The sequence below is a fragment of the Cryptomeria japonica genome, chromosome 5 (genome assembly GCF_030272615.1).
Source record: "Cryptomeria japonica chromosome 5, Sugi_1.0, whole genome shotgun sequence".
NCBI lineage: Eukaryota > Viridiplantae > Streptophyta > Pinopsida > Cupressales > Cupressaceae > Cryptomeria > Cryptomeria japonica.
This window is the reverse complement of record NC_081409.1, coordinates 542,391,851-542,416,593: the sequence shown is the minus strand read 5'-3', so window position 1 is coordinate 542,416,593 and position 24,743 is coordinate 542,391,851. Positions and strand designations below refer to the sequence as shown.

Here is a 24,743-nt window from a genome sequence, read left to right as displayed (position 1 = left end):
GAACCCAAACTTTGTGAGAATCTGCTGGAGCCAAATGGTCTCAGTCGTTGCGTTAACAGCACCTCGATACTCAGCCTCAGTTGAAGAGAGAGCAATAGCATGTTGCTTCTTGCTCTGCCAACAAATGGGGCCTGAACCAAGGTGAAAACTGTAACCGGAAGTAAACTTACAATCATCAAGATCGCCAGCCCAATCAGAGTCTGTGTAACCAACCAAGCGAAGTCCTGTGCCTGCCGCATAGTGAATCCCATAGTGATCTGTACCCTGGAAGTAATGAAGGATGCGTTTGGCGGCTTTCCAATGAAGCTCATGTGGTTCCTGCATGAAGCGAGAAACCATGCCAACTGCAAATGAAATATCAGGGCATGTATGGATCAAGTAGATGAGACTACCCACAAGCTGACGATACAAAGTGGCATCAACTAGTGGAGAAGAACACTAAGCCTCAAGCTTGACTCCGAAAAGAAAGGGAGTCGGTGCAGGCTTACAATCAGCCATATGAAAGCGTGCAAGTAAATCAAGAGCATACTTGGGCTGCGATAGTGTAATCCCGAAAGGTGAATGTGAAATCTCTATCCCGAGAAAGTAGTGCAAAAGACCCAAGTCAATCATAGCAAATCTGTCATGCAAAGCAGATTTGACCCTGCTAATGATGGATGCGGTACTCCCTGTAATGATCAAATCATCAACATAGAGCACAAGTATCAAGTGAGAGTCATCCTGTCGCAAAATGTAAACATTTGGATTGGAATGACACCTGGTGAACCCTGCTGAGAGAAGAAAGGAATCCATCTTGGCATACCAAACCCTGGGGGCTTGCTTAAGGCCATAGAGAGATTTCCTTAGTCTGCAAACCAAGGAAGTATCCTGGATGAAACCCTGTGGCTGCTCCATATAAATCTCCTCATCAAGATCACCATGAAGAAAAGCACTCTTCACATCCATCTGATGTACAGCCCAACCATGAGCTGCAGCAATAGCAAGTGTCAAGTGAATGGAGTTCATCTTGGCTACGGGCGCAAAGGTCTCAGTATAGTCAACACTTGCAACCTGAGAGAAACCTTTCGCAACAAGCCGAGCCTTATACTTATCCACACTACCATCCGCTGCAAACTTGGTCCGATAGATCCACTTACATCGAACCATCTTTCTCCCCTTAGGGAGATGGACTAAATCCCATGTGTTGTTCCTCATCAAGGAACTATACTCTTCCTCCATAGCTTGGTCCCACTCAAGAACCCCTGATGCTTCCCGAAATGTCTATGGACCGGAAGCAGTAGCAATGAATGAATGTGGAAGATCCTAATGTTGTGATCGAGTTCTCCATGTATCTGAAGGATCCCCAACAAGAGAACCCGCAAACTCAAGTGTCTGTCGAGCCCAACGAAGTCTAGGTGGAGGTGGAGAACGAGACTCCTCAACTGCAAGTGGACCCTGTGGAGGTGTAACCCTGCGAGTCGGAGTTGAAGAAGTCTCATCATCTGAATCACTAGCATCACTATCCACAATGGAGGAAGGTGGAGGAGGTAGAGAGGCTAAGCTAGGAGAGCTTTCCTCAAAGTGAACACTCCTCTCAATGAACAACTCATGTGTCTCAGGATCCATCAATCTATATGCCTTAACACCCTCAGGATATCCAACAAATATGCAAGGCCGACTTTGAGGTTCCAATGCCTTGTGTTTCTGTGGAGGTATGCGAACCCATGCTAGACACCCAAAGACTCTGAAATGTCTCACAATCGGTTTCCTACCAGCCCAATCCTCAAAAGGAGTAAAACCTTGCAAAGCTTTGTGAGGAACCCGATTCTGGATGTGTGTGGCACAACTGATAGCCTCTGCCCAAAAAGCGCGATCAAGAGAACGTGCATGAATCATACAGCTAGCCATTTCTTTGAGTGTTCTATTCTTGCATTCTACAACTCCGTTCTGCTGTGGAGTGTATGCTACAGAATGCTGAAGATCAATCCCCTCAAATGTACAAAAATCCTCCAGTCTCTTGTTCACATATTCCCTTCCATTATCTATACGAAGAATCTTCACCACTTTCCCGGATTGCTTCTCCACACGAATCTTGAAGTCCTGAAATCTGTCAAATACTTCACTCTTATGAATAAAAAAATAGACCCAAGTGAAGCGGGAGTGGTCATCAATGAAGGTGAGGACATAGCGGGCCTTACTAAATGAAGCTGCTGGAAATGGACCTGCTACATCGCTGTGAACAAGTTGAAGAACTTCCAAAGCTCTCCAAGCTTTCCCCTTATCAAACTTTTCCTCGGGATGCTTGCCCATGGAACAACCTGAACATACACCCTCTGAAAAACTGATTCGAGGTAGACCTGTGACCATGTCTTTAGTGTTGAGCTGCTGAAGATAGCGGTAGTTGAGGTGACCAAACCGCTCATGCCATAGCTTACTTTCTGAATTTGAATGAGTAAGCAAGGCCCTAGAAGGTGAACTTGGCACAAAGTGGGAGAATGAATAAAGCATTGAGTTGTCATTGACTTGTCCCACTGCTACCAAGGCATCATCATCAAGTTCCTTTACCACAACTGAATCTGGTGTAAACTCAACCTTTTTCCCATTCCCATAGTGAGTGATTTGGTAGATAGAGAGAAGGTTGGTAGACAAGTTAGGAACATAGAGAACATTCTCAAATGTTCCATCATCCATGTCAACTGAACCTTTCCCTTCAACCTCTACTTGTGTATCATCACCTATGTAAATGTGAGGTACCTTAGATGGCTCCAATAAAGAAAACTGCTCCTTTGTAGAACCCATGTGATATGAGGCACCTGAGTCAAGTATCCACTGTTGTGAAGAACTTGTTGTAGCCACAAATGCTTGCCCTTTTCCCTTAGACTGTGAGGAAGAGGATGGAGATGAATCCTTCTTTGTATAGGCGGATGGCAAGTTGATGTTGTTTTTCTTAAGAAGATTAGTTAACCCATCAACTTGCTTTGTGTGGCATCGATGCTCATCATGACCATACTTCTTGCAATATGCACAAGTTGGCTTATCCTTCTTAGGCGGTGTCCCCTTCTTGGAAGAGGATGAAAAATCGCCTTGTGATGGAGAGGATGATTGTTCTTTTTCCTGTTGTGGCTGTGACTTAGATTGCTTCTTCTTCTTGTTGGAATCTTTGCCTTGACTTCCTTGATTTCCTTGATTAGCCACCAAAGCCTTGGACTTTGAAGACTTGAGAAGCCCCATGTTCAACAACTTAGATTGTTCCAATATCAATATTTCTGTGAAAGCATCAAATGAAGGCATAACATAGGAACTCCCCACTGTCAAACGATGAGTTTGGAAGCTAGACACAAATGCTGCATATTCTGGTGCAAGCTTGTCCAACAAGTTGAATATCAACTAAGCATCATTTTTCTCAATTCCACAATCCTTAAGCTTTGCTCTTAGCTCATTTGCTTTGGTGACATAATCTTGGATTGTATCAAAACTCTTGGGATCCAAGTTGGTGAGCTCATTGTCAATCTTATAACCTCTGATTTCATCAACTTGACCATACAATTTCTAAAACATATCCCAAGCATCTTTGATTGTAGTACACTTTTCAATATGAAAGATGAGGTCATCCGATACATACTTACGCAAAGTTCCAAGAGCCATGTAATTCATAGTGAGCCATTCTAATTGAGCATTAGGATCAACCTTAGGATCGGGTGGTGCTACTATTGTTCCATCTATGTAATGCGTGAGACATTTTTCCATTAATTTGCTCCATAGTTTAATTTTCCATGATGCATAATTATGTGGAGTTAAAGGTGGAAATTTATGAGGACTCATTGCAACAAAAATGAAAGAGCACAAGGAAAGAGAGGCACAACCACACAAGACACCCCCCCAAATTCACTCAATCAAAGAACCCCCCCAAAAGTGATGATTTGGCACTTTATAATTAGTGCGTGTACAATGGGCCACTTGCAAAAAATGGCAAAGTGGACTTCTGATATCAATTTTACAACTACCTCAATAAGGCCAAAAGAGACTCAAACTAATAATGCAAGAGATCTAAACTAAGATCCAAGCAATTTACAAGTACCAAATAGGCCAAACAAGACCAATATTTGAAAGTACAATTTCTACTTAAAATCTCTAAAATATGATCATAGATTATGAAAGTAGATGAAAAAATATGCACTTTCAAAAAAAACGGCACCTGAAAAGGAGGTCGTATGAGCTCAAACGAGGCCTTTGAAGTTGCAGAATTGAGGATTGGACAGGTACAACTGAGAAAATCTGAAAATTTCAAAAACCCTGTGCACCAAAACCAGAAAATAACCACACCACTGCGAAGAGCACGAAAAATTAGCCCAAATCAAAAAAAATTGCACCCAAAAAGGAGCAAAATTGAGCAAGTTATGGGCCTCCAAAGTTGACCCAAAAATCCAAACTGCTCAACGGAGAGGGGTCTAAAAAATTCCAAAGAAAATGCTGACTGGATGCTGCTGACTGGGCGCTGACTGTGCGCTGCTGACTAGGCAGAAGGTACGGATCCCAAAAACAATTTTCAAATTTTTTTTTATTTTTTTTTCAAAAAATTTTCAAACTGGAAAATAATTTTCAGAAAAAAAAATATATATTTTTTTGGAAAAAATCCGAAAATTCTGTACCGTACCACTCGAATTGGGTAGAAAATTTCCTCCACACCCAAAAATTGATTTTCGCAAAAATAGTTGGAATTTATACTCGATTTTTATGGAAACGGCCTCCCGGACGTAATGGTGAGGTTGAAAACGCTCTAAGATGCCTCCAAAAAACGTAGTCCCTCAGATCCAAAAATAGAAGCCTTCCACGATGTCTCCAAAAACCAATCAATGAAACCCCAATGGCTCTGATACCATGTGAGATTTTGCCGAGATCAAGGGCACAATGAAAAGTATAAAAAATAGAGACAAAAGAATGACAAGAACAAACTATAATCTCATCAATATGAAAATGATCAACTAGATTCACCACTACAATGAATATAGGCCTTCTTATATAGGCAAGGCCATATGGATGTACGAGCACACAATCATGACATGTGGCTCAATGAGAAACAAGGGTAGGTAAGAAATACTAGGGGTAGGTAGGAGAAATAATATAATATTCCACAAGAGGTGGATGACCCACCAAATGTGGAGTGTAACAGCAAAATAAGACCACAAAAGGTGGAATTTCTCCTACAAGCTCTATCCCTATGTGCACACTTCCCTAAGTGTCTCAAATCCAAACTACGAAGAAATGCATTATCCTAAGTTAACTTAAGTAAAGTGTAATAATATCCATAATGAATATTTATTTACACCAACAAGATGACAGATGATCGATTCCTTTAGTTCAGTTTGTGACATATGTATTTTGTTGGTCGCCTTTGTGCTCAGTTTAATCGTTGTTTCTTTCCCTTTCAGTTTGTGCCAACTGTGTGGAGAATTCAGAGGGATTTGCAGAGCCTTCTTTTCTTATTCTCTGAAATTTTTGGCAGAGACGTTTTTTGTACCTTTCAAATCTCTTGGAATATGTTTTGTGCAGAGTTGGGTGTCGATTGGCAATGATTGTATGCATGTGGTTTCAAAAGGAGAAGCATTTTCTTTTGGACTTTTCAGGCATGCTTTTTGGACCTGCGTTTGGTGTTAATTAAAACGCTTTTTTAAAAGCGCTATTCTCTTCAGAAGGTGGTTGCGTAGCTGGTTGGAATGTTGTGTCGGTTTTCTTAACAGAGCCGTTTTTTTTATGATATTCGCTATGATGCTTTTTTTAACAGGGCTGTTTTCTTTTCTCAGCAGTGTTTTTTTCCAACTTTTCAGAAGTTTGCAGATGTAAAATGAATTTCTATGAAATTCTGGGTGTATCGAAATTGAAGTTTTTTGATTGGTGCTATATTTCTTTAACGAAATCTCCGAATAACGCCGTTTTTTTTTTTCTAAGTGATATGCATCCTTTTTATGATAGGTTTTTATTGACTCATAGAAACTGTTAAAAAGATCTGCATCGAAGTCGGTATTTTTAATTGACAAGTCTGTGTTGGGCATGGATCGTGTGCAAGTTGTGTTCTGTGTGGATTGTGCGCAAGCTGTGTTGGTCGTGAATGGTGCACAAGCTATGTTGGGCATTAAACATATTTGTGGTGAGATAGCAGTTTGATGATGTGAGCGACTTTTGTATGCAATGAATGAATGAATGAATGATTTTAATGACGTCCACAAGACTGATCAGTCTATGGGACCAAGAAAATCACAGCACTAGACCCTTTGAATTCATTTCAATGTCAGATCTCCTGCTATGAATCTTGACCAGATAGCTAGCAGTTTAGTTGAAATTGTCCTCATCAAATAAATGATACATGTTGTCATCTTTCAAGATAAACTCATATTGAGCACGTATATCATCATAAGAAGTGCACTCAATGAGAAAGTGGTGTTCAGTCTCTATAGCACCCGCCTTGTAGAACAAGCAAGTTCTCTCCTCCCAGACCTCTTTGGGTCTTTGCCACCTACCCGTTTCATATCTAAGATGATGTGAACCAGTCCTTAGTTGAGCAAGTAACAACTTTGCCTTCCCTTTAATAGCTGTCCCTAAGTATGCTTTCTCATTATGTTCTCCGGTTGGGTTAAACTCTTTGATGTAATACGCCTTTTTACAACCAATGTGATTAGTCCACATGGCAGTTTGAAACTTTTCAATGACGAACTTCTTTATTTCCCCATTAGTATTAAGACATTCGTGCAGTTGGATGTTCCATTTGTTCAACCACTTTTTGTTTTGTTTCATCCAAGTTTTCTTCCTACGGTTAAGACCTTCTTCCATCACAATCTTGGGCCACCTTTGGTTACTCATGTTTTCAACCTTCTTTAGATAACTTATTAACCGGATTATAGATGATGCCTCCAACGGAAAAGTACTTGCTTCTGCTAAAAGGATATCATAAGGCACTGAATTTTTAACTTTGAGATTGCTTGTCATCAAATGCTTTTGAATTCTTTCTAACTGTCTCCACCCACAAATTGACATGCTGCCCCCCCCAAACCTCGCATCCATATTAAACAACTGGTGTGACCAGCAAACCGAAAAGAGTTTTCTTGGTTTTCCAATCACACAGCTTAGCTTTTCTGCACCTATTTTGAAGTAAATATGACGCTTTCCATCCCCCCTATATCCTTTTCGCTCTACAAGTTTCCCAACTAAGTTTACTTTGAAATTCAATGCCAAGATATTTGTATTCTTTCACAATTTCCAGCGGACTACCTTCAAAAAGAAATGTAATTTGCTTAGCTTTCCTCTTTAGAGAAAAAATCGTGATCTTGGTTTTGGTAATGTTCACCTCCATCCCTACCTCTTTACAAAAGTGCTCTAGAGCTCTTAAGTGATTTCTCAAACCATGAGCCGTTTTAGATATTAGGATAAGATCATCCGCATATAAAAGTAATTTCACCACATAGTCTGCAAGATAGACACCTTCACCTTCCGACATGTTTAACCATGTTTCTAATTTATCAATGTATAAACCAAACAAAGTGGGAGATAGGGGGCACCCCTGCTTAACGCCAATGTCACTACCAAAACACTCAGGCATTCCTTCACTAGTTCTGATTTTAGCTCTAACTTTCTCATAAAGTCTATGGACAGCCGCTCTATATATGTCAGGTACACCCAAATCTTCCATTCTATTCCAAAGTTTGTCTCTAGGTACCGTGTCAAACACTTTCTTAAAATCAACAAAACAGCAACATGCTTCTTCCCCTTGATTGTCCCATATTTTCTCTATCAAATGCCGAAGAGTGATGCAATGATCAATGGTGGAGTGTCTAGGTCTGAAACCGGCTTGACCTTTGGCCCTTTTTCCTTCCGCTTTTGCCCAACTGCTGATTCTACACTCCACCAAGCTCCCAAAAAGTTTGCCTAGAAGGGGGTTGACCATAATAGTGCGGTAGTTAGATGGGTTGTTGATATCCCCACTCTTAAAGAGAGGGATAACCACGCTAGTTGTCCAATCAGCCGGAAAACCATCTCGTATGACCCTATTGAAGATACCCTTTATGTGAGGAGCAAGAAGCTCAACTCCCCACTTTAGGAATTTCACTTGAAGCCCATCAATATCACTTGCCTTACCATTTGCTAAACTCTTTATTCCCTGCTTGATATCATCCATCGTGAATAACTCCATCGAAGTGGTCACAATGGGAGGAGAATTATTATCCTGTAACAGCACATAAAGAAGCTTGGCATAATGCAACCATTGGGCATCTGTAATATTGTTTTCAGTTTGGTTTCTCCTTTGCTGCAGTTCCTTCCAGAAATCTTTGGGACTGTGTTTACCAAGATAGATTAACTCCTTCCTTCTCGCCTGTACATAATCTTCTTTTTTAGTTTGAATGAGTTTTGTGTACCTCTTCGTATTTTCTTTGTTCATATCTTTCCCTTTCAAAGATCTCTTGGCTGCCTTACACTCTTCATCATACCATGGGTTTGTCGGGAAAGTATTCACATCCCTCTTCCTACTGCCAGTCCTTTTGCAGGCGCTCAAAGCCTTGTGTACTATAGGGATCAGCAAGCTGCTATGGACATGATCCTCTTCCGTATTGAATCTTTCATCAGCCAAAATACTATTTATTTCATTAAGTTGTTTAAGGACAGCATTAAAAATGTCCCTGTTTTTGTTTATGAGGATTTTGCCTTCAGTAGCTGTTGTCTTTTGCATGTACGGAGCATGTTTATCTTGCGGGCTGCTTGAGGCAAAGTCCAACTTCATAAAAAGAGGCATATAATCCGATTTCATTTCTATAAGACAATCTCCGATGTTAAACTCCAGCACTTTAGATGTAAGGTTTTGAGAGCAAATCAAGTAATCTACCACACTCTGACCATTATAAGTTTTGCAAGTAATACTCCCGATGTCGGCCAGCTTCTCATGCCATTGCAAATAACCAAATCAAACAAACTACACATCCCCAATAATTCTACCCCAAAATGTGAGACATCCCCATTATTATCTTGTGAAGTTCTTTCCCAAGATTGACCCTCAATTTCTTCCAACCATATCGGATTATTTTCTACCTTTTTACCACTACTCAACTGTAAAGATTGGTTATTAGTTGTCCTTGCATTGAAGTCACCAATTAGCATTATTTCTCCTAAGGTGCTGAATAAGGGGATATCCTTTTTTAGAGATGCATACGAATCTTCTTTGTCTAAATTCCCCCTCTTGTAAAACTTAAAGTTTTTAGGGGCAAAGTAGCAAGCAGCCAACCTAAAAACTATCGCATTCACTGTTATTTGCAGCCAAATGTATTGTTTGTTCGGGTCCTCTTTTTCAACTTTAACAACTCCATACCACTTCTCATTTATAAGCACTGTAACTCCACCATGACCTTTTCTTGTCCCATTCCCCTTGTTCCAAACAGAAAATTTCTTTTAACCTTCAAAATCTAGGACCTTGCAGCCGCCATGTTCATGTGTTTCAACAAAAACGATAATATCTTTCCCCTCTGCTATGGGCCCCACCCCAGGACCTCTTCTCCATGGATAACCTCTACAATTCCAACTCACTACATTTAAGCAGTCTCGTGGGGCCCCTAGTTCCTATTTCTTATTCGAGAAGCGCTCCTTAATCTGAGCTTTTCCGTTTTTCAACCATGCCCACTTTCCCTCTTCTCTTGCTTCCTTTACTTTATTCCATTCCTTCCTTTGTTCCTCCTGCTAAGCAAAAGTCAAATCTTCATCTAGATAGAATTGTGACCCTCTGAGTAGTCTTCTATTTCTAAGGATAAAATTTGTATCCTCTATGTTTCTCAGGGTAACTCTTACATGCCTATCTCTACCTTCCATCTTTCTTCCTAACCTGTTTGCTTGCTGAATACCCCATGTCCATTCTAGCTTATCTCTAAGAAAGTCTCTAGCTAGAATTTCAGTTCTCTCTTTTTCTCCTAAGTCTTTGAGACCTTTGATAATGATATTTGCAGCCTTGCCAAGTCTGTCTTGTTCTTCTCTTATTTGTATTTTAATTTGCTGCTCAATGATTCCTTTTTGTTTGCTTGCCGATCCGCTTACTACTTGTGACCAGGATTTAGCCTCTTCTATCTACTCCCTTAGTTTAGACTCTTTATTTTCTAAGTCCACTAAGGTTGATTGAATTTCCTTTACTTGTGTTGCATCCTCTCCCTCTGTCATTTCAGATCTTTTGTCATTATTTGATTTCCATTGTTCTAATTCTTGTTTTATGATTTCCAATTCTTGCTGTCCTGTTTCCAGCTTGATCTACATGCTTGAAATTTGCTCTTTTAGGCTTTTGTTCTCTCTCTCTATTTTGCTTGTATATTCTATTGCTTCATACACTTTGTTCTCCTCTTCCCAATTCCTTACTTCCAAAGTTTCGAGCCTCTTTTTTACGTCCATAAGCTCTTGCACGTATAGCTCTGAAGACCACAATAAAGGTGTTGATGTTGGACTATAGAAAACTTTTGTGCTCTGTTTGTCTTCCATACTGTCCTCTTTGTGTATTGTGCAATGAAATCATATTTTTCTGAGGGAGTGATTTTCATCTTTGGAAGACATTTGAAATTAAAGCATAAAGATAGTTTTTGAAAAAGCTGTTTTCGAATTAGTTCTTGTTATGCAGTGTGTGTGGAAGGCGATTGAAGAGTTAGTTCAATTTGAGTATAGCCGAGTCTTTCATCGGATATCATGCTGGATCAGTTTATCCTGTCAGAAAAACCTTTGTGTGCAAAAGAATTAACATTGGGCGTTGTATACAAAGATTGTGTGGGTTCATACATATGTGACTCAGCAGAGTTTGTACAAAAGATGTTTAGATTTTTAAATTTGTAAGAAGCCTTTAGGGTCTGATACTGTCATTTTTTTTTGTACTGTGAGGTTCTTCAAGTTCAGAGAAGTGGGAGGTTTGTTTTGGCTTCTTCAAAATTAACACAGGTCGAAGCTTTATCTGTAAGTTTGTATTCATCATGAGATTGGTGCCTCAGACATCCTGAGTTGGTGCTCTTTATGTGAGTTGCAGCTCACTGTTGTAATCCGAGTTGGTGCTCATTGGGTTGGTGCCCAATTGTTTTTTGATGAAATTTTTTATCCCGTGGTTTTTTACCCGAAAGGGTTTTCCACAAGATAAATTCTGAGTCTTCTTATAATTTTTGTTCAGCTCTTTTCTTTTGGCTTGTTTAGAATTAAAGTTTCATTGAAATAGTGATTCACCTCCCCCCCCCTCAGTATTTCTGTGTTGGTTTTCAGATTCCTCTTCCAAACATGTTCAGTTAGCATGGGTATCGGTATTATAAAGGTCAAATTTTATTTTAACAAAGAACCTTTGAAATTCTTCTGTAAGGATAACAAATAATCCATTGGACACATACTAAACGTGATTATATGCAAGACAAATATGACTTTAGACGTTTGTTAGTTTTAAACCACTTTTAGCATGTTTCCTAACTCTTTCAAAATCCTAAACTTCACTAAAACCCCATGCCCCTGATCTTTATCTTACCAAAATTTTCAAATATAGTTGCTATCAACACATATTTTCTTCAGTGTTCTTTTACATTACTTAGGAAATCTCTAGTCAACATAAATCATGTCAAAAATAGTCAAAATAAATCTTATCAATATCACAAAAACCTTCAATTACCTCACCATTGTAAATGAAAGTTACTCTTCTAGTTGTATCCGGATCTAAACCTCGCACATTATTTACCCATCTATTACGATATATATACAATTATCTATTTTAGAGAATTGTTTTCTTATATTTTCTAGATCCTGTCTTTTGGTGTGCAAGCATATCCATTTATCTTATGTTTATACTAAGTTGTGCCTCTTATTGATGCCAGTACACTACAGTGCAAGAGCAAATATGTACATAGCATAGAGAAATAATGGAATCTATTGTGCAAGAAAAGCTTCAAGGATAAAGGAAGCTCCAAACCAATCCAAAAGGATCCACTGAGAGTGAGCAGCAAGGTTGGAAATCGTGTATCCAAGAATGGTACTGTGTTAGTATCAAAATAAAAGTTCATATATACAAGTTGCTTAATCCAAAAAAGGGGGGCTCAAAATCCAGAAAAAGTATTTCCAGGTCAGTTACTTCTTTGTTAATAACAGATCAAACCATAAATTAACAAGGTCCTAAAACAGTACAAAGCTAGCTGCAAGAAGAATAATACAGCAATGTTATGTTGGCTGCTTATTCACTGAAAATAGGAAGGGCAAAAAACCTGTGAAGAATGAATGGCTTCATAATTTGTTTTTTAATAAGAATTGTATCTTGATAGTTATTTAGCACTGCCTTTAATAAAGAGGAGAGAGATTTAAATACCTGTTTGTAATGACCTTAAGCTGACCAATTTGGCAGCCAACTTCCTCTCCAAGTTCACATCCACGTAACTCAGCAACCATCTTGGATATGGCAACCACAGCTAATCGCCTTGGTTGGGTACATAAGATTGGCTCATAACCTTCCTCTAAAAGGATCTGAGGAACTTGAGAGCTTTTACCTGTTGTCACAAAAAAGAAATATTATCAAGGACATCTGCTTTCAAAATCCATCTTACATAATTGAAAACCATAAGGTACTTTGTATAGACACTGACAGGCAAACAACTAAAATGTAAGAAATTAATGTTAAAAATTAACCAATAATAAAAACATGAACTGGATAACTAAGCCCTGCAAAAGGTTGCACTTTAGTTGTAAATTCAAAATGAAAATATGGTGACATAAGATCCATTATCTGAAAGACAAGAAAATTCTGTTAAGTAAGACATGTCTATAATCCAGTAGGGCCTCCACTTGTATTGCTCAGTAGCTAATATCATGTCACTCCTTTGCCAGTAGTGATTAATTGCTTGCAGTGATAGTTATAAATGATAAGGTCTTGAAGTATAACTTAAGATAATTAGGTGTTTGGAAAAGTGTTCATCTAAAACAGGCAAAAAGAAACAAATTTGCTGTAAAAGAAAATGTGGAAAGAATTATTCAAAACCAGAGGAGTGAAAAATTTAGAAAGCATTTATAAATGTTTTTACTTCATAAGTAAAACTTCATTTTTTTCACCATTTTTCTTGAAAGAGATGTTTTCCAGTTTGTAATCAGGGATCACTAAAATCATTTAAAATTTGGATATGCAAAGAAATGTTAGAGGAAACAGTAGATAGAAGTAGAGATTTGGATGCTAGAAAAGTGGGACAAAATCCCGGCCATCAATAATGAAAAGACGTGGAAAAATGTTGGAGGAGATAGTACATCAACCCTAGGATAATGAAATGACGTACTCTGACCTGAAATAAAAGGGTACTCTCAAGTCTCACCTATAATGAAGCATCTACTTGTGGCCTTCAGTATATTATTAAAATATTATTGTAATATTGATATAATGATCATCTTAGTTATTTAGTTAGTATTTAGAAACTTCCTTTTATTTCTTTCGTCTTTAGTTAGTTTTAGGAAGTTTCCTTTCTATCTTCCGTGTTTCTATTCTCGATCATTTCCATTACAGAAAGAATGTCTTGTAATTTTCTATATAAGGAGTATTCCTATCCTTTGTTTAATAGAATAATCAATTCGATCAATTATCATTTCATGGTATCAAAACAGGTTAAGCCTTTTTGATGATTTTTTTTTTAAATTTGTGGGTATTTACTTGGAAATTATTTCTAGAAGTTTTATACGATTTTTTTCTGGAAAACCGTGGTGTTGTTGTTACCTAAAAGTTTTTTCAGAAGTTTTGACGATTTTTTAAATAAAACGTGGTTTTTTCCTAAATTTTTCGTGAGAAATTTTTGGAAGGATTTTTTAATCTATTTTTTCTGAAAAAAAATAGAGGGTTTTATTGAAGATTTTGGAAGGTGCTTCCTACAAGGTTTTTGACTGTCTTTTTGTTCATGGGCTTTTTCTCTATCGGAGGGTTTTTTAATTTTTTCCACAAAACATCATGGAAAGGTTTTGCATGAATTTTTCCATAAAAATCAAGGAGGGTTTTGCATTATTTTTTACTAAAAATCGTGGTCATGGGGTTTTACCATATTTTTTACAAAACGAAAGTTTGTGTGACTTCAGCATCGCATCAAGGGTTTGACAATTTTTTCCATAAAACTGTGGTTTCTAGCAGCTTGTTTTTGGATTGCACCTAGGGTTTCTAGGGCAAACAGTATTCTTTTGCAAAAGTTTTTGACAGTTTTTTTACAAAATTGTGGGTGTTGCTTCTTTTGATGATTTTTGGCAAAATCATGTTCTTTCAGACCTGTGAAGTTTTTGAGCAGCTGATCTTAGTTTCCATATCTTTGAATAGCGAGAGGGATAGCTTTATTACGCAACATAATGTTGGAAGGATTGTGGTAAACTTGGTCATATCCAAAAGTTCTACAGAACTAGGGAGGGTCTCAGCAGCAAGATCATGTTGTAGAGCGTTCTGAAGAGAAGGGGCCAGCCTTCTATGCATTCGTGGTCAAATATCTTGCAGATTATGTCACATCTTTTGTAGAGTAGTTAGTAGGATGACCATTAAGGGAGGGCATTAAAATAATATTGTAATATTGATATGATGATCATCTTAGTCATTTAGTTAGTATTTAGAAACTTCCTTTTATGTCTTTTGTCTTTTACTTAGTTTTAGGAAATTTCCTTATTGTCTTTCGTGTTTCTATTCTCAATTGTTTCCATTATGGAAATATCGTCTTTTAATTTTCTATATACGGAGTATTCGTCTCTTGTGTTTGATAAAATAATCAATTCAATCAATTATCGTTTCAAATATATGGCCTCAAATTGTGATCTATAGATCACTACAGCCATTTGATTTTTTCCTAACAGTTCCAAATAGAACAGAAGTTGTACTTTTGACATAAAAGTGGGTTGTAGAAGTTTTTCACAGAAGTAAAAGTATAAGGTAGAAAATAAAACTATGTATTCCATACAATGAAATTTGAGTTGCATTTTACCGAAAGAAAGGTACAATGTGCATCTCCTTAGAAAGGTTCATGTGCATATGATAATCTTTTGTGCTTTCACAATGCTAGTGTACAATGTATGATTTAGTTGCAAATGCATGCTCTCTCTCTGGTAGAGTATGATTTGGTTGCAAAGTAGAGTATGCTTTGGTTGCAAATACTCTCTCCTGCCACTCGACCTTTGATTGATCATTGTCTAAACTTGGGACAATTGATTAAGCCATCCAAGCATGTTTTGAGGAAACAATATATTCAATCAACCATCCCAAATTTAGACTATGACCGATGATCTATTGATCTTTACCTTTATCTCTCAGCTACAAAGCTCAACTAGAAGTAGCAATCCTCCTATCATATTTATTTCCTCTCCCAAATCTACTTATATTGATGAATTTCATAGGATCACCTTGGTTCATACCTGTTGACGTGTATTTTGTACACAATCATACACAGAATAAAATACCCAAGGGTACCTTATCCTCTCTTGAATAAAGTCTCTGATTGCTGAAGATGTCGCAAAAAGGATCAATCAGGGTGACTCCAATGTTCTTTTATGTAGGGTCTCTACGTGTGGATAAGCTCTTTGTGGTATGATGTGATTTGCTGGAATCACAAGGGGACTTACATTTGATGCCTAAACTTCTGATTTGCTTTGAATATTGCTGGACACAGGATTTTACTAGCTTAGATTTGAAAAAAGGGAAAAAAGATGAGGGCGAGGAAAGGATCTAATCCTACTACTAAGAATGTAAGAGCAATGAATGATCTTTGATGGAATTCTAACTAAGTCTTGTTTTGACATCGCAAGACCATCTCCACAAGGTTAGTGCGATCTTTGAAGGAAAGCTTTATGATGTTCAAATCATCACTGCAAGCATAGACACCATCCGGTTGATGCATATCAATGAAGAAGCGATAATTGAAGTTAGGCTTAAGCTGAATGATTCCAATTGACTACACAAGGCAAGTCTGCAATCAACAAACTGCTAGTAGTATGGATATACGAATTCCACCATCAATCAAGCACATTTCTTCCACTCATCTACTAACATGAAATCAAATATGAGAAGTATAAAGACCATGCAAATTGTCGAATCGACCCATGAATTTCACCATTTCTTCAATGAAGTTACAAGTCTTTTACAACAACATCTTGGCAACAATCTTTGCCTTCTCTCTCTACTCTACTCTAATTGCTATTCTATCAACTATATTCTAACTCTTCCAACTATTCCCACTCCTTTAACTATTGCCAACTCCTATTCTATTCTAACTCTCTCTAATTATTGCTAATTCTAATTACCTTTACAAAATGAAATGCCAGGGCTTATATAGTGCCCTCAATACAATTCGACGGCTTAGATCAATTCGAGATCAATGGCCAAGATTCAACAATGAAAACCCTAATTAGGGTTTGTTACAACCATTACATAACATTTAATGCTTAACCAATGATAAAATTGTATTGCTTGGACACATGTCCTCTCTAGAAAATTCCACCAATGGATAGCTGGGGTAGGTACATCGGAGTTTGTGCCACCTTCCATGAGTTAGGTACATTGAATGTGGACATGCTGAGGTGGACCACACTGACTGGAGGAGTGATGACTGGGATGCCACCTCATCTGACACTTGTAACTTGGTAGATATTCAACTTGATGTTGTTGAGAAGCTAGCTTTAATTAATTCATCTGGAACTATTTGCTTCTTTAACGAACCCTTGTTCTAACTTCTTGTGTCCTTGATGTGCAGGATGATTGTTGTACCTCGCCTTGGAATACTGGATTGGAGAAGTCACCCTTGATGACGTTAGGCTGGATCGAAGAAGGTTGTCCTTGTCCTTGCTTGATCGTCCTTGGAGGAGACCGTCCTTGTTCTTGCTTGATCGTCCTTGGAGGAGACCGTCCTTGTCCTTGCTTGATTTTCCAACTCCGGGATCTCCATTTGATGCCTACACAACATTTCAAAATTAGTAATATATCTTGAAATCTAAAGATTAAACTTTAAAAGGAAGATTCAAGATTTTAATTAGGAAATTTCATGATAAATCTTGAGTTATCATTTCCTAATTTAGGATTTTCAAAGCAAAATTTAAATCTTCAAAAATGGTGCCAAGGTGATTACGCCATACCTCCACTTGAGAATTAATTCTAGAAAAAAGATGCAAAAATAAGGTGAATTCGCTAGGTAAAATGTAGATCAAGACTCCCTTTAGCAAAATGCGCCTCCTTTAGCTTGGAAAAGAACTCCATCTTCCTCTTCAAAAATCTGGAAATTCGCCTTCAAATGTCTTCAAAAATCTGGAAATTATCCTCCAAATGTCTTCAAAAATCTGGAAATTATCCTCCAAACTAGCAAGAAATATGCCTCTCCAATAGCCTTCAAGATGAATTTCGCCCTCCACTAGCTTCTCCACACTTGGTAGAAATTCGCTCCACACTTGCTAGATTTCGCACCTCCTCTTTGCCCTTCCAAATCGCATTTGAAATGATGAGTGAATGATGGATTAAAATCGCTCAACACACCTCTCTTATATAGGCGCTCACCATTTCATTATCCATAGGCCGACTTGGTAAAATAGAACCAAAAATAAATAAAAATTTAATAAAAGAAGAGGCCGACTTTATAAAAACATTAAATAATACCCAAGTGCTCACTTTCTTAAATTTAATTTAATAATAATTAATTAAATGCCTTTGTAATTAAAAACTTCGATTTTTTAAAGGCCTAAATTAATTATCAAATGCCCATGCGTTATTTTTAAATGCCATCTTAATTAAATATTTCAAGTTTTTTTAGCGCATCTAGCATTTAATGTATTTCAACATTTATTGGCGCCAAAACATGAGAGATGTAAGGGATACAAACCACATCGCTCTGGTCCCTGGGAGAGGGACAGGAGCGATTATACATTTAGGTCCTCCATCTTGCATTTTTCACGTTTGAAACTTCATCTCCTACGTCCAAACTGGGATCTTCATTCGTAACTTGATGCTTGATCGATTCTATTTTGTAAATGAATGCCTCTTAGAACCACTATCGCCCTGGTCCTTGACTGAAGGACAGGAGCGAACCTTGCATTTAGCTCAAATTTGCCAACCTTTTGTCGTTAACCTCTCGTTCATCATCTTCTTAAAGATATTTTCAACCTTGTATAACTTTGCCTTGGCGTGGTTTTTGGAAGGGATGATGGTCTTCATAGAAATCGCTCTGGTCCTTGACTGAAGGACAGGAGCGAACCTTTGTTCCTTGGGCTAATCCTTGTTCTTATCAACTTTCGATTGTCTTCAAAGTATAAAATGGTGTCTCTTACTCCTCCTTGAACGTTTGAAATGGAAGTGACATCTCAAAATTAAGTATACTTGGACAGTTCGCTCTGGTCCCTAGGAGAGGGACAGGAGCGAACTTGGGTAATTTCATCACTTTTCATGGTCCTTGCAACTTTGTTCTTCTTCGAAGTGTCCCAAACATCCTCGCCCCCTTGTACCTTGGCCTGGATTTATTAAAATTCGAAGGGGAAGTCTAAATAACCAAGATTTCGCCCTGGTCCTTGACTGAAGGACAGGAGCGAACTTTCATTTGTAGGCTCAATCATTCTTTGCCAATGTTTAAAACTATCTTCAATGGATCCGCTATGCTCCCCTTCACTCATCTTTGACATGGAATTTGCTTCAAATTGGTGAGAAATTTGTCTTAGGAAGAAATCGCTCTGGTCCCTTGGAGAGGGACAGGAGCGCCTAGGACAAAATAGGCTTCACTGGCGTCTTGCACTCTTCAAAATTATATTCAATAGATTCGTTACGCCTCCTTTTACTTGCCTCAAACTTAAAAACTCATTTCACTTCGCCAAAAACTTGTCTTGTGGAGGAATCGCTCCGGTCCCTTGGAGAGGGACAGGAGCGCCCTAGCCAGTCACCTTGGTCCCTTGGAGAGGGACAGGGGCGAACTTGTCATTTAGGTTGATTTTCTTCATTGTGGCGTACTTAAGTTATATTCAATGGGCAAAACATACTTCCCTTGACCTCCTCAAACCGCGAAACCACTTAAATCTTGCAAGGATAATGCGAAATTGGAATTCAAGCTCCGGTCCTTCAGTGAGGGACAGGAGCGATTTTTGCTCTCAGGGCCAAATCTTTTTACTTTTCACTTCAAATTTCCTTCGCTGAGGAAAATATCATCTCTTTACACGCCATGAATAAAAGTTCGAGTCCAAACAAGGTCTAAAAATGTGTATATGAATAAAATCGCTCTGGTCCCTTGGTGAGGGACAGGAGTGAATTTACCTTTCTAGACAAATACTCCATCATTTCATCGTCCTTAATCAAGTCTGGATGCTCTATCACGTTCATTTTGTCCTCCATCATGCCTTTGATGTCTCAATTTGTCCAAACAAGGTCAGGAATGACTCCACTAAGCTTTTTCGCTCTGGACCCTTGGTGAGGGACATGAGCGATTCGGCTTGGACCCTTGGAGAGGGACAGGAGCGCTTTTCGATCTGGATCCTCAGTGAAGGACAGGAGCGAAATTTGACTATTTGTACTCTCTATCAGGATAATTTTTATGGAATATAACATTTAAGTATAAGTGACATTTCCTTCCTTCTATCTTTCTTCTTTCTTATACTTTAAGTTATATTCCATATATACTTTCAGGATGTTTGAGAGTGGTTTCAGACCTCCAGGAGTTATATAGCAAAATCTAGTTTTTGGAGGTTTTTCAGTTTCCAGACTTAGTCAAATTTCAGGATCAGGACATTCCAGACTTAGCCAAATTTCAGGATTAGGACTTTCAGACTTAGCCAAATTTTCAGGACATTCCAGACTTAGCCAAATTTCAGGATTAGGACTTTCCGACTTAGCCAAATTTTCAAGACCTGCTATCCTATTGATCTCCCCGATAGCACTCAAAATGCAAAGGCTAACTAACAAAACCCTAAAAGACCAAAAAACAAACCCTAAAAAGCAAAAAAGCAAGGGTCCCCATTTGCAATGGGGCGATGTGTGAAAACGTCACAACAATACCCTTCATTTACGATTCCCTTCTTCCATCTTCATTTAGCATCAAGGTGACCTACATATTCTTGTCATTCTCAACATGATCATCTTTTCTACTCCTACAATTACCTTAAATGTATTCCAATGTCTAGATCCACATAGATCACTTTCCTTTGGCCCAATGTTGACATACTTTGATTTTATTTTCAGCCAGTCAAGAGGAGCCCCACTATGTTCGATTGCAATGTTTGTTGAAGGAGAAAGTGTTCATAGGTAACGATCCAAATGGTGTTAGCCAAAAGGACAATGAAAAAATAAGTGATGGTAACTTCCTCACCAAATTGAAGTGTTATATCTTTGGGGGTCTCATCCATCCCATTATTGGTAGATTCTTAATCGTTGAATTATTTGATGTATGAGCAGACACACAAAAGCTTTCATTTTCAACCATTTTTATTTTACTTGAATCTTTGACAAATCATTCTTGTATTGCTACTTGCATAAGTTGATTGTGGTGTGGATTCACTACTAGAAGATGGCCATGAGCTAATTCTATTAAATGACTCCATTGATAAATCGATGTCTTTTGGAATGCTCATCGATGATTTGTCTAGCTTCTTTTCTATGACTTCTCTCAAATTGTTTAAAGATGTCCCAATCATGCATTTTGATTGGTCATGTCAAATGCAATCTCAAATCTTCATCATGCCTAGAATTAGGATTGTTGTTCACCAAGTCTATGATATCCATCTTATCCATCATTTCAAAATCATGTTGGAAAACCATGTTTATTAACAAGACAGCTCATTGTTTATGATAAAATGAACCCTCTTTGATATATTGTCACATAGCAGATCCTACTTGCTTTTGTTCCTTGTGAAGACTCTAGGATAAATTTCATAGCCATAGCCTACATATATTTGTTGAGATCCTTAACATTTCAGACTAACTACTGACAAACCTTCTCCTAGGGATATACTATTTGACAACTTGTGACATAAAACATTTTTTTGGACATAGAACTTCTCTCCTTAAGATTGGTGGCATTAATAATACAAATTACAAAATAAATAAGTTGATATGATTTCTCACAATTCAGTTGCATGATATCTAGTCAATCTACATCAACAATATTTCACAAGTTGTTTTTCACAAGAACCCATCCCTCATGAGCACAAATGCTTCACTTGGCAATCATTGCATCTAGTTGATGCAAACAAGGGTGAAGCACTTGGCCTTTCCCAAGAGATCTTCTATCACAGCACTACTCTAGCTCAAGTATACTTAATTAACTATGGTATTTCCCTATGTTGGCACATGCCATAAAAATGCAAAAAAAAAACTAGTCTTGTGTCCTCTTTGTTGCCTTCCATCCCTATCATTGATACTCAATCAAGGACTTCCTTTAATGAGCCTCTCTTACTTAATTTTGTGCTTAGTGTAGTGTTTTACCTCCCTTCATATCGTTGTCATGAGGTAAAATTTCATTAAAATTCTAAGTATGAGCATTTTTGGGTTAATTTCTAGGCTTGAGTGAAATTTTGAAATTTTGGAACTTCCCTTAACTTAGTGCCTATTTCCTCAAAATCCCCAACCCCCAAAAATTTCCCTAATTCTAGGATTTTCCTTCCCAACATATCTTTTTTCAAATTCCTCAATTCCACACCTCCAAACTCCTTGATTTTTAAATTTGGGAATTTCCCTTACCGTGGCACATATTTCCTCAAAGTCCCCAACCACCATAATTTCCTTGATATTAGAATTTCAAGATTTCCTTTTCCAACATATCTTTCCACAAAGTTCAAATGTCCTTATTTCTCCAAGTTCACTAAATTTGAACCTTGGGACATTTCTGTACCTTGGTGCCCAAGTTTCCCAAGTCCCTTTACCCCCTAATTTAAAGATTTACCTTCCCGGCAAGCCTTTCCTCAAAGTACTCAAGTCCCCATACCCCCAAGTTCCCTAATTTCAAAGTTTAGGTCTTTCCCTTACCTTAGCACCCATTTCCTCAAAGTCCCCAACCCCTTTGATTTTCCTGATTTCGAGATTTCAAGATTTCCCTTCCTAGCCTTTCCTTAAAGTACCAAGTCCCCATTTCTTCAAGTTCCCTAATTTTGAACTTTGGAACTCTCCTTTGCCTTGGTTCCAAAGTTGCCCAAGTCTCAAAACCCCTAATTTTCCTAATTTCGAGATTTCAGGATTTCCCTTCATGGCATGACATTCCTCAAAGTCCCCAAGTTCTCTCAAGAAGGACTATGTGAGTTTCCATTACCTTAGCACCTAAGTTGCCCAAGTCCCCTAACCCCCATTTCCCTAATTTTGGGAATTTTCTTCCCAACATGCATTTCCTCAAAGTCCACGAGTCCCTTGATTTTGGACTTTCTAAACTTTTTTTACTATTTGTTGGGTCTCAAAAATGTTGCTCCACTTCTAAGAACCTAATCTCAATCACAAGTCCAAGGATGTCATCATGCGAATGAAATCAGCTCATCAACAAAATGTGCAGGGTTAATGGCCAACTCTACTCTAGAGTGCATTACCTCTCCTACACTTTGAGCTCAATTTTACAGCTCAATTTGATAGGGTATTTGTAATGCCCATTTCTAGAATTTTAGTAAAATAACGGATTTACAATACCAGCAACAACATCCATTGAGTAATATAAACATGATTACAACCCAACTATCACAACATCAGTAATTAATTCAATATACATAAACTTGCACAATTGAATCACAACACTTATATTGATATCACAGCCAAAATTGTAACAGTTATAAATCATTACAACAGCAACATGCCACAATAATAATAATGTTCACAATGACTCACAAAACTTTCCTACCATGCCTCGAAGCAAAAATCGACTCTTTAAGTGACAATGCACCCAAAGAACCAAAGGGTTTTTGTACTTCGATTCCAATGACCAATGGGGTTTCATCCACTGATCACAGTCTCCTCTAGGGTTTTGTCCACTTAACATTGAACACAAGGTGCCAATAAGTACATAATATCCATGATTATTACAATTGCAAAGTTTTCTAGTTTTATATATTATCAAGTTCAAAGATTAAATTGGTCAGCCCAAACCCACGTTGCTACCAAGGCCAACATTTAAATGACACACGCTACCATAGGTTGGCCTCACAACCTTGCAATCTTCATGTCATTCGACATGCTACCACTATTTCTTTGGCTTGTTGAGCGTCGACTTGCAACCCTGATCCCAACTCGTGATCCCTAGGTATGCATCAAGGCTCACCTACAACTCCTAACGCCTAGTCACTGTTGATGCATGTTTTGTGACACTCACCAACACAAAATAAAATACCAAGTATTACCTCTCTTGAACAAGGAAACTGTTGTCACAAAAACTTGCACCCTTGCTGAGCTATCAACTCAACAACCTCGTGAAACATCGAAACAACCCCAAAGTGTGGAACCTTGCGCAAGAGGTTTGAATCTCTGGAGAAGGCCAGCTTCCTTCTCAATCCAAGTGCAGGTGTTGAACCAACTCAACACTCCAAATTTTACTTCTAAACCTATCCTAACAACTTGCAGAGGAAAAGGGAAGAGAGAAATGCTAAAATGAAAGGAGGTGATGCACCAAGATAAGAGATGTTTCTCTCCCCACCCGAAATGGCACAAAGAATCAACTGAAATACCCAAGAGATGCACAAACTTCAGCTGCATGAATGACCTCAACGCACGTATGGAGGTTAGAACTTGTTGAATGTCAAGAGGGGAGAAGGTTTCCCACAAGTCACACCCAGAAATAGGTTAACACAGCATATATGTGAAAGAAAGCCACAAACATACACTTATAATGAAGGTAAGAACACATACACAACATTCATAAGTTGAAGGAAGGCAAGAACGATAATTTCAATTCATTCAAAGGCCAATGGCCAAACTTACAGTCGTAGAAATGCAAAATATACAAGTCTTTAAGAGAAGTGAAAGAGCATAGAATAGCTCAAGCCAGCAAGGAGAGAACCCTTTACAATGAGGCCTAACAGCCTTATATAGAAAACTAGTTGCAAGAGTTGTTGGAGCATTAAAAACCTTGAGTGTTGATCACACAATCTAGAAGTGTTGGAAGCCGGAAGGAAGTTGGGAAAACTTTGGAAGCACAAGTTGCCGAAGTTGGGAAAACTAAGGAAGGAACTTCGGAACCTCGGGATTCCGGAGTTCTGAGGAAGAGAAGAAGGCAAAGGAAAGGAACTTCGGAACCTTGGGGTTCCGGAGTTCCGAGGAAGAGAAGAAGGCAAAGGAAAGGAACTTCGGAACCTCGAGGCTCCGGAGTTCCGGGGAAGAGAAAGGAGACTAAGGAAAGGAACTTCGGAACCTCGGGGTTCCGAAGTTCCGGGGAAGAGAAAGGAGACAAAGGAAAGGAACTCCGGAACCTCGGGGTTCCGGAGTTCCGGGGAAGAGAAAGGAGACTAAGGAAAGGAACTTTGTAACCTCGGGGCTCCGAAGTTCCGAGGAAGAGAAAGGAGACAAAGGAAAGGAACTTTGGAACCTCGGGGCTCCGGAGTTCTGGGGAAGAGAAAGGAGACTAAGGAAAGGAACTTTGGAACCTGGGGGTTTTGGAGTTCCGGGGAAGAGAAAGGAGACTAAGGAAAGGAACTTCGGAACCTCGGGGTTCTAGAGTTCCGAGGAAGAGAAGAAGGCTTAGCAACCTGGGAACTTCGGGGGTCCGGAGTTCCGGGTTTGAGGACTAAGGAACTTCCTCCAAACAAGAAAACACTTCACACTTCATAATTCCACTCCTTTTCTCTTTGATCAACTGGGGCAGCGCTGG

The 24,743-nt window shown here is 38.5% G+C and overlaps 1 protein-coding gene across 2 annotated transcripts in view; it reads right to left on the bottom strand.

Annotated features, from left to right (window-relative positions):
• Positions 1-24,743, bottom strand: part of LOC131034562 (DExH-box ATP-dependent RNA helicase DExH8) — a 279,913-nt gene that overhangs the window by 222,275 nt on the left and 32,895 nt on the right. For both annotated transcript variants that reach the window (XM_057966082.2, XM_057966083.2), the window contains exon 2: positions 12,317-12,494. In XM_057966082.2, the coding sequence (XP_057822065.2) occupies positions 12,317-12,494 (178 nt within the window). The remainder of the gene's footprint in view (positions 1-12,316; positions 12,495-24,743) is intronic.